At 42.7% G+C, this 18,015-nt stretch overlaps 1 protein-coding gene across 1 annotated transcript in view; it reads right to left on the reverse strand.

Annotated features, from left to right (window-relative positions):
• Positions 1-493: 493 nt before the first annotated feature.
• IL12RB1 (interleukin 12 receptor subunit beta 1) overlaps positions 494-18,015 on the reverse strand; it is a 123,836-nt gene continuing 106,314 nt past the window's right edge. Inside the window, exons 12-15 of the mRNA XM_066574913.1 lie at positions 11,145-11,288; positions 8,544-8,631; positions 6,341-6,428; positions 494-1,337 (exon numbers count right to left, since the gene is read on the reverse strand). Coding sequence (XP_066431010.1) covers positions 993-1,337; positions 6,341-6,428; positions 8,544-8,631; positions 11,145-11,288 — 665 coding nt within the window. The 3' untranslated portion in view covers positions 494-992. The remainder of the gene's footprint in view (positions 1,338-6,340; positions 6,429-8,543; positions 8,632-11,144; positions 11,289-18,015) is intronic.

Below are 18,015 nucleotides of genomic sequence, written 5' to 3' on the forward strand. Positions count from 1 at the left end.
ATGGGACTTTTTAATGTTAAAAACGCATCGCACAAAAATCGCAAACGACAAACTTGCAATTTTTGAGAAATGCGATTTTAACATTAGAAAGTCCCATTGACATTTGCATTAAATAAAACGCAGTTACATTGCAGTGTTAAAAAACGTTAGTGGGTAGAAGCCCTTATTCCTAGGACTGTAACAAGGGGGCGCACTAATAACTACCAGTATGTATAAATACATTAGGAAATAATACAAGGATCTTTCCCACGATCTGCTTATACCTAGGACTGTGACTGTAACAAGGGGGCGCTCTACACCGACATAGAAGGGAGTTCTTTACTGTAAGAGCAGTGGGACTATGGAACTCTTTGCCTGAGGGTGGGGTGATGGCAAATTCGATAAAAATGTTCAAGAGGGGTCTGGGCGCCTTTCTTGTTTAACAAAATATTTATTGGTTTTATGATGTTCCAAATATATCAATCAAGAATTACAACATTACAGTCATGTGTAAAGTCCAGTGGCAAGTAGATTGAACATATAAATGAGGAGTTACATTGCCAGATGTAATTTCTAATAAACATACAAAGTAAAATAAAAGTAAAGTACCAATATTCACTTCTTTGTATGCAAATCCCTGATGTGTTAGTGTGAGCTGCATTCATTCCTGCTGTGTTTTGTTTGTCACATAGGTCTATATAGGTCCCTAGGTTCCAGCATGGGATCGCCCCACATGCAGGCAGGTTTCATGAGGAATTTGTCTCGTTAGAGTAGGAACCTGCGAGAAAACGAGGACCCTTGAAGAGGACTCTCGGGCTTAAGTATCATGGCCAAAGTATGAACCAATACCTCACATTGTATGCATTTACATCTTTTTATGCATGCGGGTATGCTTGGTCGCGGGTTGGCCAAGATACTTAAGCCCATGAGCCCACTTTAAAATGCATTCCAGTTGTCTATCAGGCTGTAGATATTACCCTGCACAGAAAATGTTTCGGTCAATTCCACTAAAGTTAACTAGTAGGCATGTTTATATCAGTGAGACTTAGTAAGGCATCATTTTCTTTTGCGCACTCTGAAGGGTGGGATAAATCAGCTTCAGTGTCTTTCTCTTTGATGGGAGTCATAGGAGCTAATTGCTTCCTGTATTCGAACTGTAGATCTATCTCCACTTCTGTATCACTTTCCGTCATTATCAGCTCATTATCGAATTCCTCCTCAGTGTTCACCAAAGCCAGCATCTCAATTTCCTTCATGTCTGTCTTGACAGCTTCATTCTTTCTTCTGGTCTCTATTATAAATGGTTCAGTATTTTTTTCTTCAGAGTTGGATTGTACAAGGTGTTTTGGGCAGGAAATCTAGAAGTACATCAATAGAACTATATTATTTACAGATAATAGTAATATAAGATGATAGTAACAGATGACTGTAATATTATTAAAGGGGTTATCTAGGGAGACTTTCTACTGGTTCAGTGTACAGAAGTAAGATAAAAAAATATATATTTAATTTCCCCATCTGCCCATTGTTTTCCTTCCGTATGCACTCGATCCCCACTCGTCTTCATTTCCAAGTGAAGGGAACCAATGATGACATCAACGACCCCAGTACCATGTGACCACTGCAGCCAACCGGTTCCCTACAAGTGGTGAGATCACATGACCTAGGTATTGTGCCATCTTCACTCTGCACCCAGAAGTGAAGATAAGTAGATCAGGCAAATGAGGAACAAACATGGTGTGGAAGGGGAGTACATGTTTTTTATGTTCCCACTAAACACTGAACCAGTTTTTTTCTAAAAAAAAAGCCTCCCTCATAACTTTGTTATAATCATTATTCATAAACACATTGGGAAATTTAGTAAGACTGGCATTTCATATGCAATTCTTTAAACCCATTGATATTGGTGTAAGATATGCTGCATTTTCCAAGAGACGCACAATTCTTAGTTTATTTGGCGCATCTGTATGCTAGATGTTGAAATGTAAAGGGCATGAGCACACATAGCGTGATTAGATGAATGGTCTTACCACCCAAGGCCCTAAAATTACACTCATTGTCAGTAAAATCCCTCCCTAGAAGTTGTCGGAATCAAATAAAACTTCTCTGTGTGATTGTAACGTTGATATAAGTCAGTGATTACAATATCAGAGCAAAAGGGTCATTTATTGTGGAAAAATGACCCCTTGAAGGGCGGCTCTAGTACCGTTTACCGCTTCTAGTTTGGATACAAGATGTGAGATGGACGGGCATGGAGGCTCTAGTACCCTGTTGTACCACCTCTAGCTCGGATACAAGATGTGTTACAGATAGGCATGGAGGGTCTAGTACCATGTTGGGCCACCTCTAGCTTTGATACAAGATGTGTTACCGGTGGGTATGGAGGCTCTGATGTCCTGTTGAACCGCTTCTAGCTTAGATATGAGATGTGGCATCTTGTATGTAAGGGTGGCATGGAGGCTTTAGTACCTTGTTGAGCCACCTCTAGCTTGCACATAAGATATGATATGGGTGGGTATGGAGGCTCTAATACCCTGTAGGGCCACCTCTAGCTTGGATACAAGATGTGATAGGGGCAGGCATGGAGGCTCTAGTAGCCTGTTGGGCCACTTCTAGCTTGGATATAAGATGTGATAGGGGGAGGGGGGGGTGGAGGCTCTAGTATCCTGTTGTACTGCCTCCGGCTTGGATATAAGATTTGATACAGGGAGGTATGGAGGCTCTAGTACCCTGTTGGGCTGCCTCTAGCTTGAATACTAGATGTGATATGGGTGGGCATGGAGGCATACATATTCTGTATGGTATCCTGCGGCATATCACTCCACATTTGCTGTAATTGAGCCTCTAGATCTGGCAAACTCATAGGCTGTAAAAGATGTTGTCCCAGATTGTCCCATACATGCTATACTGGCGATAGGTCCGGCAACCAGACAGGCCACGGAGTGTGGAAAAATAGGTAAAGAGAAAATAGAATTAAAAATGGAGGCATGAAGCTGAATTGCTGTCATGAGATGGAGAAACTTGTATTCCAAAGGTGCTGTCCACCCTGACACTATACCTGATAGATAAATGTGTGGAACAATGAGTTAGAGAAAAGGAAAGAAATATACATATAAATAGGTCTCTGTTTTATATATATATGGTTAGCATCTTTGGATGTGTAACCCCAGCAAGTACTGAGGAAGAGGTTCCAACACCTCAAAATGCATATACAAGCTGGTTTTAATAACAAGCAGATCTTTTTGGCTAATGCACCATTCTCAATGATTTTTTTTCACGTTAAAAGGTTGCGCCAATTTAACCCTTCCAGAAAATATAAATATTTTTTTTTCCTTTTCCCTCATAGGCCATGGAAGTGTGGCAATGTTGTGGAGGCATTCCTGTGACACCCTTCGATATATACAGATCAGAAAAAATAAGAGAATGCTTAAATCACACATCGGATATTAAATGAACGAAAGATTCTGGTTGAAAAAGTTTACCGATATAAATTGTGCAATTTGTTGAAAATGAAATGACATATCAACGGTCAATGGAGCCCAAAATCATCAACCAATTCAAGACTAGAATCGAAATCAATTAAAACGTCAATTTGTGTAAATGTAATCATGACAACTCATAATGGGACTCAGTAGTGTATAGACACCCCATGTGCCTGTATGCCTTCCCGACAGTGTCTGGGCATGCTGCTGATTAGACAGCACATAGTGCCCTGGGGGATCCCCTCTCCAAACTAGATCAGGGCAAGCATGAGGTCCTGGACAGTTTTTTAGCATTACTTGGAGGGATTGAATGCACGGATACAACGTGTTCCAGAGAGTCTCAATTGAATTTATGTCTGGGCAATGTGAGGTCCAGTCAATGGCCTCAATGTCTTCGTCATCAAGGAAATATCCACAATCTCTGGTCACACGAGGCCAGGCAATGTCTTGCAACAGGTGGAACCCAGGACCCACTGGACCAACATAAGGTCTGATAAAAGTTCTGAAGATTTCATCGCCTTACTCAACAGCAATCAGGGAACCGTTGGTGACCATGTGGAGGTTTGCATGATGCTGCAAGGATATCCCTCCCCAGACCTTCACTAACCCAACACCAAACTGGTCATACTGGATGATGTTGCAGGCAGTATGATGTTCACCACGGTTTCTTTAGACACGGTCACATCTATTACATATGCTCAGTGTGAACCAACTCATCTGTAAAGAAGAAAGAAAATGGGGTGCCAATGGTGAACTTGCTAATTCTGGTGTTCTCTGGCGAATGCCAATCGAGCTGCACAGTGCTGGGCTGTGAGCACAGGTCCATTACAGGACATTGGGCCCTCATGGAGTCTGTTTTGGACAGTTCAGTCAGAAGCATGCAGACCAGTAGCTCACTGTGGATCATTTTGTAGAGTTCAGCAGTGCTTCTCCCGTTCCTCATTGCACAGAGGAACTGATACCAGTTCTGATGCTGGGCTGATACACCAGGACAGCTGGATAGAGCTGTAGAAGGGTAACGGCTCTTGTCCTGGTATCTGCTCTATGCTACTCGGACAATGCTGGAAGATCCAGCAAACCTTCTTGTGACGGCAAACATGGACGTGCCATCTTGGAGGGGCAGGACTACCTGTGCAACATGATTGGGCTGCGGGTACTGACTCATGCTGCCAGTATTGACAAGGACACTAGGCAGAATGTAAAACTGGAGAAAAATCGGTCAAGAAGGAGAAGGAGAGAAGAAATGTATGTCGCCACCATCAGAAAACATTCCGCTTTTGGGGGTTGTCTTGCTGTTACCTCTGCCGTACATCTGCTGGTATGTTCATATGTACCCGAAATGGTGAAATAGTTTCAAATCAATAATGCTTCCTAACTAGACAGCTTGATATGCCTGTGTTGACATGACTTGGGGTTATCCAGTGATGCTTAGGTCTTCCCTTAATTTTTTTTGGGCAGTGGTTGGTGTCAACGTAACATCCAGATAAATACCAGCAGAATATTGTCCAGAGCATCACACTGCATCCACCCTGCCTTCTTCTCACAATGCATCCTACTGTCATCTCTTCCCCAGGAAAGTGATGCATCCGCACTCGACTATCCATATGATGTAAAAGAAAAAATTATTCCTTAAGGGCTCATTGAGTTGACTGTATGTGCAAAAATGCTTGCCACAGCGTATTTGCACATAATTGAGGTTGAATAAGGTACATTTGCATGCTTGTGTGCAATACTTTTTGCGTACACAGGGCCAGTTCACACATGCACAACACACCCTTTCCATGGATTAAAAGATTACTTAGCCTAATAAGGTCCAGATATGTTCTTCTCCCCACATTTTGTGCAGTGTTTCACCGTTTCTCTTGCATATTTCTGCACCTCCCATAGACTATGGGGCATTTGCTGCGTAAAACGCAGACAAAAGTGCTCATGAGAAAGAACTTATTGAAATCAATGGGTTCTTTTCTCTGTGTTTAGCGTGTGTAGATACCCGCGCAAACACGGTCGTGGGGAGAAGCCCTTAGAGTAGGACACCTTCTGCCATTGCTCTTTGGTCCTTTTCTGATTCTCAGATGTCTATTGATAAGCTTTGGACAGGGGTCATCACAATCTCGTCCTTGTGACAGTCACATATATCCTCATACTTGACCATTTTTTTCTGCTTCCAACATTAATAGACTGTCCACTTACTGTCATGTATATCCGACCCCTGGATAGTTGCCATGTTAATTAAATTAATAACGTTATTCACTTCACCTCGCAGTGGGTTTAATACTATAACTGATAGGTATAAGACATAAGCAATTACCTGCAGTATTACCTGAACCATTTGCCCATGTACACTGCACTTTGTAAAGCTATATACTACACCATAAGTAACTTTTTACATGCTATGATTATCGCTTAAACAACCGCACGGCTGGACAAACATTTTTGAATAAAATTAAACGTACAGATAATGGCTTTTAATCATCTGCATTTCCTCCACAAGTTGTTTGCTCAGCTGGGCATGTGTTTATGTGATGGTTTTCTGCCAGGCAGGATTCCATTGTCTCCTCCTGGCAGTACATAATGAGTAAACAGTGTACTTATTACGTATGCCACGCAAACAAAACCCATCCTGCAGTCACTCAAAAGTCGATCAAAATTCCATTCAAAGGGAACAAATTTTGAGCAATCAAACCATAGTTTTTATGCCAGCTAAAAACCAGCATTAAACGACAATTGAACGACTAGTGCACGACTGCCCATGTTTACATGTAATGATTATCGCTCAATTTTGGCCATTTGGACGAATTTTGAGCAATAATTCTTACAGGTAAAAGGGCTTTTAGCTATTAGCATTAGATTTCTAAATCTGTATTGAGTGGAATACCTACATATTTATTCTCACTGATTGTGAATGCTGTTGCGTTACTGATGAAGGGATGTGGAATCTCTGGGCAGAGGCATTGGTTGATTCTGAACCTGAAATGTAATAATGTTATAATTACATTGCTTATCAAGAAAGGTTTGATCCACAGTGCACAGTATGTGTTTTAGTGCATCTGATCATAAACCAAAATTTGTGTTGGTCTCAAAACATTTTGTACAGTATATTGTTTAATAAAGTTTGCTGCTTCAGTAATTTTATATCTTTTAGTCAGATGTTTCTATGGTTACTAAAGTACAATTATAAGCATTTTAAAAGTTTTTAATCTTTCATTGACACATACATAAAGTTTAGACAAAGACCCAATATTTACAGTGTTAACCCTTTTTTTCAAGGCTTCTGCACTTTGCCCCGGTAACTTCTGGTCCAAATCTGGACTGATAACTCTATGGTGCATGCAAATATGCATATGCTCCTGTGAATCCGGCCTTAGGCCTCATGTCCACGGGGAAAATCAGATCCGCTGTGGATTTGTAACGCGGATTTGGGCTGCGGATGCTCTGTAATTGTCTTTTATTTTTGATGCAGGAGATCAATTGAGCTATGTGCTCTATGAGCTCCCGCACGCGTGATCCGCACCTAAATGGAGCATGTCCATTTTTTTTCATGCTCCAGAAATTTTTTAATTACCATCCGCCGGTATTTATCTACCCGCGGGTGATCAATGCATTCCTATGGGGCGCGGATCCGCGTGCGGGAAAAACGCAGCGGATTTTAACTCTTCTCCCGCCCGCGGATCCGCACCCCATAGGGCTGCATTGACCACCCGCGGGTAGATAAATACCCGCGGATGGTCAATAAAAGTGAATAAAAAAAAATATTGAGCATGAAAAAAACGTGACATGCTCCATTTTCGTGTGGGTCTCCCGCGGAGACAGCTCTCGCAGGCTTCTATTGAAGCCTATGGAAGCCGTCCGGATCCGCGGGAGATCTAAAATAAGAATAACTTACCCGCAGCGGACCGGGCAGATCGTCTCTTCTTCCCGGCCGGATCTGCTTGCTTCGGCCCGGCGAATGTGCCCGGCGCATGCGCGCGGCACGCCACCGATGTGCCGGGCACATCTGCCGGCCGAAGAAAGAAGATCCGGCCGCGAAGAGAAGACCTGCCCGGTCCGCTGCGGGTAAGTTAATTCTTATTTGTTCTTATTTTCAGCGCTCATGTCCGCGGGGCAGGAGGACCCGCTACGGATTCTCCATGGAGAATCCGTAGTGGGCCTATTTTTCCCCATGGACATGAGGCCTTATAGTGAATGCTTTCCCGCAAAAGCACAGTACTCTAAGGCCTTCTTCACACTGGCAATCTCGATAGCACTGCGAGAAAATCGCAGCAATATCGCAATTTTGCTCATAAGACGTGTCTTTTCTTACACATTTTTCTCGTGATAGACAATAGGAGTTTCTGATGTTAAAACCATATTGCATTGCACGAAAATCGCAAGTTCATGCATTGTGATGCGATAAAGCGAAGTCTTCATAAGCAAACATGGGGGATTTAAAAAAAAGCAAAACGCAGAAAGATAGGACATGCTGTGATGTAGAAATCTCACAACATGAGTGAAAACATCACAGATATAAATGAAACCATTGAAAAGCATGGGTTTTATAATTCTGCGTTTTCATGCGCTCTTACATCGCTCAAAAGACGCACGATTTTCTCACAAGTGTGAAGACATTCTAAGGCTAACTTCACGCTGGCGAGTGCGATATGGGGCTGCGAATCCTGCCACACACTGCGCTCCCCACCATGTTAATTCCCTGAGGATGCGAGGCATTTTAATGGCAAAACAGCTTTACCTCCCTTCGGGGCTGAGCAATCATCCTGACACGACTGACAGCCACGACGGAGGAACACAGAGTTTCTATCATTGCTTTCAATGGGCGGTGCAATTTGAGATCATGCAGGAAGGGTAGGGCATGCTGCGATTTGTTTTCTGCATCGCGGTGCCATGCAGGAAACATCGCTCATGTATCTGAACCCATTGAAAAAAAATGGGGCTCATATTTTTGCTTCCCACAATGCACAAATCTCACGCGATTGTGAAGCCAGTGTAAAGGCAGCCTAACAAGTCGTAGAGCCGCATGCTCCCTGTGACAGGATCCCTATAAGAAGGCGGTGACTTTTCTCTCTTAATTATAAAGAAATATTTTACCGTGAAAAAATGAGGCATAACGCAGCGAGCAGGAAGGCGCCGAGGATCCCCGCAGTCTTTTCAAGCAGCCTCTTATTTGTATTCTCAGCTAGAAGAAAGTAAATGTTGTTTATAAGTGATAATCGTAACATCCATCCGCCTAAAATCTCTTAAAAAGCAACTTAAATCTGCCCCCTTTTCCTGCGCCAGTAGCTGCAGACGGGATGGTATGCGCAGTCCAACCGGCGTTATCAGATGTTGCTCATTAACCCTTTTCAATCCACTGTCTGACCTCTGAAGACATTATGATTTAAGGCTGTACAGCTCCGATGTTGGAAGACATCCGTCAGGGTTCTCTTACTGTATATTGCCAGCCTCTCTGCTGGCAATATCCAATGTGTCACCTCATGCAGTACTGGCTTTGGCCAGAATATAGCGCTGTTGTATAACGGCAGAAAAAGAGTAAGCGCCCTAGGAAAACCAGGATACAAATTGGATTGGAAAGGGTTAAAGTGATACATAGTGAAAGAGAATGTACATCTCTATTGTTTACATTCATTGCCACACTGATTCCACATCAAATCTACAGCAAAATCCACGCTAGTCATTTGGAATCCATGCCGTAATTTATATGATACGGAATTGAAAATCCGCGGGCAAATAAAAAAGAGAAATGTCATGTCGGTTTTGATGCAGAATGGGCATCAGGATATCCATGGATTTGGCCCTTTGAAAAAACGACTAATTTGCACAAGGATCTGCTGCAAATACGTGCGCAAATCTGTGACAGAAAACTGTAGCCCAACCGCGTTGTTCTGCAGCAGATTATGAAGAGAATCCGTGTTGGATTTTCATGTAGAAACAAGACCATATACAAGTTTATTACAGATGATCTCCACCCCCCCTACCTCGGTGTGATCCCCCAAAACTCCAGTATAATGACACTCCGATACAGAAATTTCATATCAATGTGCAGCAAAATGTTTTCCCCCTCAGAGGTAATGAATGTGCCCCTCTTTGTCACTGGACACACATGGAGACTGCAGTCATGTTCCTGCCGCACATGTTGTAGAGGATCACGACTAACGGATGCAATGGCTTCTAGGATGCACTGATAGAAGTGAAAATCAAGGACACAAAACGCTCTCCTGTCTTTGTTGGTAGCCATTTTGTCTCATATACCCCTAGCGATGACTACATCAAAATAAAACTTTTTAGGACTCATTTAGTGAAACCGTCTAACAGTAAGACAGTCTTTGTTGCCCAGAGCAACCAATCACAGAGTGGCTTTCATTTTACCTCAGCGGCTTAAGAAATAAATGCTGCACTCTGATTGGTTGTTAGGGGCAACAAGAACGTCTTATGGTAGACAGTTTTGATAAATTGAAACTTTTGAAGTTATTTCCATTAAAGGGCTTCTGACATAAAAAAAAAAAATTGTACTCACCTTGCCTGGCCAGGACCGATCACCAGGCATGTCCCCTCCAGCCAGCATCTTCTTCTGTGGCTTGTAGAAGCAGAGCAGGAGCGGTCAAAATGACCACTTCCTGCTCTGCTCCGTCCGTCAGCCACTTCCGAGATGAACGGACGGGCCACCCACAGCAAGTACGTCACAAGCAGTGCTTGTTGTGGGCGGCCCGTCCGTCCTGGCTGAACTCCGAGATTCTGCGCGTGCGCAGTGGAGACGCGGCCCATCCTGACTCCTGTCAGAGGGCACCACTCCACTGCGCATGCGCGCAATCCTGGAGCAGGGCTGCTTGTCAGAGGAAGAAGAGGAAGAACAGAGCCTGTAGGGAGATGACCCTGCTGATGACAACAAAAACAGAAGACAAGGTAAGTATTATGTTTTTAGCTTTAACAGCCATAAATCGTTGGTTCCCTGTGTCCATTAGACAGACTAGGGAACAATGGCTGTTAAAGCATAAAAACATTATTCGTGTCAGAACCCCTTAAAGGGGTTGTCCCGCGATAGCAAGTGGGGTTATGCACTTTTGTATGGCCATATTAATGCACTTTGTAATATACATCGTGCATTAAATATGAGCCATACAGAAGTTATACACTTACCCCCTCCGGTGCTGGCGTCCCCGTCTCCATGGCGCCGACTAAAGCTGCCTTCTCCCTGGATTAGACACGCTTGCGCTTTCAGTCCGGCTTTAACCCCTTTAAATATCAAATTTCTGTATTTGAGTGTCATTAAACGGAGTTATGAGGGGTCATATCTGGAAGATCATCTGTAATAACCCAGAAGATCATCTAAAAGAAACTTCAACATTTATGTAAAATACATATAAAAATATAGGAAATTGTTGGCTTTGCAGTCAATGTTCTCTTCTTAAAACCATAAGGGTGGTTTCATATCTGTGGCAGGGGTTCCGGTCTCCTGCTCCAATCAGGGCACAGGAAAGAGGAATTCTCAAGGTCGAACGGCTCCGTCTTAGGACGGAACTGAACAACGCCGAATGGACCCTACTGATTATAATGGGGTCGGCTTGCTTTCCACCCAGCTACTGACGTTTAGCCGGAAGAAAAAGATGGACAGTCCAACGCAGAGGTGAAACCGCCCTAAGAAACGTGTTCCTTTCTGACCTTGTACAAGGTTTGTATTGTACTGCTTGTTACCTGGCTGTGGGCTGGATACACACTTACAACTGCTCCCAGTCTGCTCTCCAAAAATAGTGACTCCCTTAACCTCAAAGCTGTAATTAAACCCCAGAGGCAATCCTTCCACCAGGTGCCGAGTCACCGAGGAGTCTTCATATGTCTCTAAAATAATCACATACAACATCTTAAGGCAAAATAAAATAAATAATACAGAAGGAATGAACACTAACCCTCTTATATTTGTGTTACTTAAAGGGCCATTCCACTGATTTTTTTATTCTTCATTCATGATATACCTATCATGAACTTTAAACAAATTATTAAAGATGATTAAATTATTAAAGATCTTTGAACAAATTATTAAACAGCATGTATGTAAGTACTTGGATGAAAATGGAGTAATTAACCAGAGCCAGCATGGGTTTGTAACAAACAAGTCATGCCAGACATGTCTAATTTCCTTCTATGATAGTATCACCGACTGGGTTGATCAGGGAAATGCGGTGAATATAGTTTATCTTGACCTTAGTAAAGCATTTGAAAAAGTATCTTATACCATACTTATTGAAAAAATGACCAAATATGGGATTGACAAGGCAACTGGTAGGTGAATTCACAACTGGCTGAGTGATCGTACTCAAAGAGTGGTCATAAATGGCTGCACATCCAAGTGGAAGAATGTATCAAGTGGGGTACCACAAGGCTCTGTCCTAGGCCCAGTGTTGTTCAAAATTTTTATAAATGATCTGGAGGAGGAAATTGATGGGAAACCGATCAAATTTGCTGATGACACAAAGCTGGGAGGGATAGCTAACACTAGAGAAGAGAGAGAGTGTTCAAACAGATCTAGAAAAAACTGCACAGTGGGCAGCGACTAACAGAATGGTATCTAACCAGGAGAAATGCAAAGTCCTATATCTGTGCAAGAAAAATGAAAAAAGCACATACAGAATGGGAGGAATTGAGCTAAGCAGCACATGTGAAAAAGACTTGGGTATACTAATAGATCATAGACCGAACATGAGTCAACAATGTGATGCAGCAGCCAAAAAGGCAAATACAATTCTGGGATGTATTAAGAGAAGCATAGAGTCTAGATCACGTGAGGTAATTATTCCCCTCTACTCTTCCTTAGTCAGACCTCATGTGTAATACTGTGTCCAGTTCACTTTAAAAAAGACATAGACAAACTTGAGCAAGTTTAGAGAAGAGTTACCAAGATGGTCAGTGGTCTGCAAATCATGTCCTATGAAGAACGGTTAAAGGATCTGGGAATATTTAGCTTGCAAAAAAGAAGGCTGAGAGGAGACTTAATAGCTATCTACAAATATCTGAAGGGCTGTCACAGTGCAGAGGGATCAGCCCTATTCTTATCTGCACAAGGAAAGACTAGAAGCAATGGGATGAAACTGAAAGGGAGGAGACACAGTTTAGATATTAGAAAAAACTTTCTGAAAGTGAGGGTGATCAATGAGTGGAACAGGTTACCATGGGAGGTGGTGAATTCTCCTTCAATGGAAGTATTCAAACAAAGGCTGGACAAATATCTGTCTGGGATGATTTAGTAAATCCTGCACTGAGCAGGGGGTTGAACCCGATGATCCTGGAGGTCCCTTCCAACTCTACCATTTTATGATTCTCTGATTCTATCTCCCAGTATATGTAAATGATCTAGTATTACCTTGATTTGTTGTTTCTTTCTGTTTGAATCTCCAGGCTTTTTCTTCTCAAGTGGTCTTGTGTTCTCAGTTCTGATCAGCTTAGATCTACTAGGGGTTAGGCTGCTTTAGGCTGGGGTCACACGGGTCGTATTCCTGGCAAAAATCTCGCAGTTTTGCCGCAGCAAAAAAACATGAGATTTCCGCTGAAAAGCACTGCTTTTGGAGCGGTTTGGCCGAATGCTTTTCCATTGCTTCCATAGAGGAGAGTGCGGCCGCAATGGAAAAAAATAAAAATAGACATGCTGCGGCCGGGGAATCTGCTTGTTTTCAATGAGGACAGAAAACACATCACACGGCGTGCTAGGTGCACACGAGTACCATGCAAGGTTTCCCATTACTGTACTTTTTCCGCCTGTAGGGCATGTTCATTTGTGCATGGCAAGCAAAAACACACTGCTTGAAATGTCTAATTAGTCTAATGAGTTCCAGATGTGTTCTTCCTCCAGTGGAATTATACAACGTATTATGCATCTCCTTGCATATTGCACGTACATTTGCGCATCCCCCATATGCTTCTATGTTAACCTTTAGTGCGCAATGAGTTCTATTCTCTGGGAGTTGCGCCTGTAAATTTTATAGACGTAATACTCTGGTGTGAAGGAGCCTTTAAAGTGTGATTGTTCTCAGCAAGAGAAACCAAGTCATCTTGTAGATATGATGCCTTTTAATGGCTAATGAAAATACATGGTGTTATAGTGAGCTTTCCAACCTACTCAGGGTTCTTCCTCAGGCTTTGGGTGGCTTCACACGAGTATGCAGGTCCGTGTATTGTTTTCAATGGAGCCGTGACTACTGCCAGCGGCTCCATTGAAAACAATGGTCTGCCGGACCCCTGCATTCTTTTTCAGGGAAGGGTTTACATATAAGCTCTTGCCCGTCATTCATTCGGCGAGAGCTGCCTGTGATTGGCTGAGCACCTCAGCCAAAAATAAATAAAAAGCGATCAAAACATTGTATGTATTCCAAAATGGTACCAGTGCAAACTACAGGGCGTCCTGCAAAAAATCAGCCCTCGTATAACTATGTTGACAGAAAAGTAAAAAAGTTATGGCTGTCAGAAGATAATTTAAAACAATTAAATGTCTTTGTAAAAGATAAAAGTAGTACAGCAAAAAACAAAAAACGTTATGTTTGGTATTATAATAATCGTACTGAGCCGTAGAATAAACTTTTCATGTTGCATTTTTGTTGCAGTTTGTGGCCGTAGAAACAAGATACACCAAAAGCTGGTGGAATTTTGTTGCTTTTTTACATTTTACTCAACTTAGAATTTTTTTTACATTTTTCAGTACATTATATATACACACCGATGGCTAAATAAAGGAGTTACAATTTTTTTAAATGGGGTAGGAAAAACCAAAAATGTAAAAAAAAGGGCCCTATCCTTAAGTAGTTAATGTACTAAAAAATGTACTGAGAAACTATAAAGAATTTCCAAGTGGAGTGAAATGGAAAGAAAATGCAATTCTGCCATCATTGGGGGGTCTTGTCTTTGCAGAGTACACACTACAGCAATAATGACATAACTTTATTCTATGAGTCAGTATGATTACAACAATACTAAATTCATACTTTTTTTTCTTCTGCTGTACTACTTTTCAAAAATAAAATATTGGTGGTGTTTTCTTGATGTAATTGGCAGTGGACATGCAGCAGGAGAGCTCTGAGATGACAACTTAATATTCTGCTGCCATTGGGCCTTCTGCTGCTTCTATTACCTATTTAAGTGCCTCCCTGGCCCCCCTGGAGTGGGGACACACAGTTGGAGAGGCTTCGCAGGCAGATCTGACACTGCGGAGGCTTCCGGCTTACTGCGGCATGGTTGAGCAACAGAAGACGGGGACTACATTTGTGGAGCCACCTACATGGTCTCCCGCGATCAGGATCTGGAGCTCTAGGAGCCCTCATCCCTGCATCAGGAGTCTTGGTGGAGACCCCCTGACTTGGGTGAGAAGGTGAGGAGCCAACCCTATATTTCTAGAGTCCTGAAAATTGCAGCCTAACCGCCGTTGGGAGGGTCCATACTATAGCTCCCTGGGGGGGGGGGGGGGGGGATTGGTGGCTCCAGCATCACCGCAAGCTCTCCTCAGCTGCATCAATAGCCATATACAGTACAGGGAGCAACACAGGGAGAAACTATCTGCAATACCATCAGCCGCAGCACCACCAGCCGCAGCACCATCAGCCGCAGCACCACCAGCCGCAGCACCACCAGCCGCAGCACCACCAGGCAGTCCTTTAGTTCACAGTGCCACCCTAATGCCATGCCTCACAACCTGGGCGCACTCACAGAGCTGCCTACTGTGGCTATGTAGTCACAAGGCTGTGTAGCTCCGCATGGTCACATTAGCTACCATTAGCATCAGCTTTAAAGGTTATGCAATCTAACTCTTCATTGTGCATTTTCTTTTTCTTTTTCGTGTGGATGGCCAGAGGAGGCCGTAAAAAGACTAGCGAGTTATCCAAACCTATGGTGACTTTAACAAAACCCCTCAGATAAGACCTTTCAGGACCCTAATCTAAGCCCTCTATTCCTTCCTTTCTGCCTTGGTCCGGATCCGTGGTTTTGAATCTGACACAATAGCTATTAAGAAGGGGATGAGGCTGCCCATTGTCACCTCTTCTATTTGCATTAGCAATTGCACCATTAGCTTCTATGTTTAGGGCAAATAGGAGCGTTAAGGGCATCCACATAGGGGGCATGAATACAAATGCACCCTATATGCAGCTGACATGCTGTTGTTTATCTCCCCCCCCCTCTTACTTCTTTAGCCAACATATATCAAATTCTGGATAAATTTGGAGCGAACTCGGGCTTCAGCGTTAATGATACCAAATCACTGGCTCTAAATCTAAACTTACCTCCTTCCACGCTTAATCTTCTGAAACTTAACTTTAATTTTCGTTGGGTCACTAAGAGCCTTCCTTACTTGGGCATACATCTTACTGAGTCCTTTGAGACTTTATACCGAGCTAACTTTCCCCACCTGATTAAAAACTTAGAATAAGATCTATCATGGTTAGGCAGAATCCATTCAATTAAAATGTCATAGCTTCCAAAAATTCTATATCTCTTCCGTGCTTTGCCTATTCCTATCCCAACAGCAGACTTGAAACGTATACAATCCAAAGTGTTGACCTTCATTTGGTCAAACAAATCCAGGCGTATCCAACAGTCTACCCTATACCCACCTTAAAGTGCGGGAGGCCTGGGGGTCCCTAATATCATCAAATATTACCACGCAGCTCAATTATCACAGTTAACCACAATTTTCTCCCAGCATGATAAACCCCAATGAGTATTGATTGAGGCACAGGCAGTTACCCCCCCAATCACTGGAAGGTATATTTTGGTGTAGAGCAGAATCCAAAAAAGCAATCATGAACCCTACACTGTCTTACTCAGTGGCGCTCTGGGATAGACTCTCAAAAAGATATCTAAACACCTCCCCATGTCAAGTATATTTGGTAATCCTGCCTTCCCTCCTGGTATGAACAAAACTAATTTGGGATGTTGGATTATCCAGAGATCTCACCAGAATGATTGATTTCATAATAGATTAGGCTTCAGACATCTGTCTGAGTTTACTATCTTCAAAAGCCTTTTCAATATAAATAGCAGGGGTTCTGGAATAATTCCCAAACTGTACTCCAATTTCACAGCACCTATGGATAAACTCCCCTACATGCAGAGATGAGAAGCTAGGTGAGAAACTGCCAATTTCGGAGTGGCATAAAATCGCTATATCAACCGCAAAACTTTCTATTAATTTATCAATTACAGAAGTGGGCTATAAACTTCTAATATGTTGGTACCGGGTTCCTAAAAGAATCTCTAGCATGTTTCCAGGAAAGTCAGGCCTTTGTTTTAGGGGATGCGGAGGGGTGGGTACCTTTCAACATATTTGGTGAAACTGCCCAAGGCTCCGCAGATTCTGGATTCAGGTATACACTCTTATATGTTCCATTACTATTGTATCGTTACAAAAATTGTCCTGGAAAGCTTTATTGAGCAAACGTATCCCTAACATCCCCAGACACACCCATAAATGGATATCCTATTGTTTCCTAGCTGCGCGTATAGCAATAGCTCGCTCCTGGAGGGAAAACATCAGTTAGCATTGATTTAGTTAAAGTAAAATTATCATGGATCAAGGTCAATGAGAAACTGGCGGCTATTTTGACGGACCGTGGAACGGTATATGAGATAACCTGGTCGTCATAGCACCAAAGACGCTTACTATGCATCTTTAGAACCCAACAGCCAGATCCTCGTTCCTTCCAGGGGAATCTAGCTTACCATTAAGTATATCTTCCATCCCTCCCAATAAGGGCTCAGTCACACGGGCGTTTTTTTGCCCGATTTGCAGATGCTTTTCGATCTGCAGATATATATACCAAATGCTTTGTAATGGGATCCATCACATGGACGTTTTTTATGCTGATTTGCCGAGAATTATATGACACAACGATTCGCAGAACGCATGTAACTGCGTTCTGCGCAAATCGTTGTTCTTGTATATGCGCTCAATGGGGCCGGCGGCAGCAGCACCGACCCCAATGAGAACATATACTAAAGATCGTTCTCCTCTGCCACAGCTGTAACAGCTGTGGCAGAGAAGAACAATGTTCTTCCATTGAATTCAATGGAGCCGGCAATACAGCTCCATTGAAAACGATGGGCTGCCGGCAAGCGCTGTATTAATTTACAGGGAAGGGCTTAAGCCCTTCCCTGAAAACCATCCAAAAAAGTAAAAGAAAAAATAAATAAATTATATATATATATATACACACACACACTCACCTTTTTCGCAGCTGCCGGAGATCAGCCGCGTCCAGCCGGCTCTTCTCCTAAACTGCTTTCTGTAGTATTCAGCAGGTGGGGATTTAAAATCCCCGCCTGCTGAATGGGCTGCCTCTGATTGGTCACTCAATTTTTCCATTGATATAGTTGTGCGAGGGCGTGTTTTTTGTGGTACATCCTGTAGTTTCAATTTTGGAGTTTGTGTGACTTTTTGATAACTTTTTATTACATTTTAAAAATGTGAAATTCTGGCATTGTGTACTTATTTGTGACGACCTTCGCCATGTGGGATGCTTCAATACCAAGTATGCATTTACATTTTTTTAATATGGGAAAAGTTTTTTTCGGTTTCACTTATTTTTAC

This window comes from Eleutherodactylus coqui, chromosome 7, assembly GCF_035609145.1.
Source record: "Eleutherodactylus coqui strain aEleCoq1 chromosome 7, aEleCoq1.hap1, whole genome shotgun sequence".
NCBI lineage: Eukaryota > Metazoa > Chordata > Amphibia > Anura > Eleutherodactylidae > Eleutherodactylus > Eleutherodactylus coqui.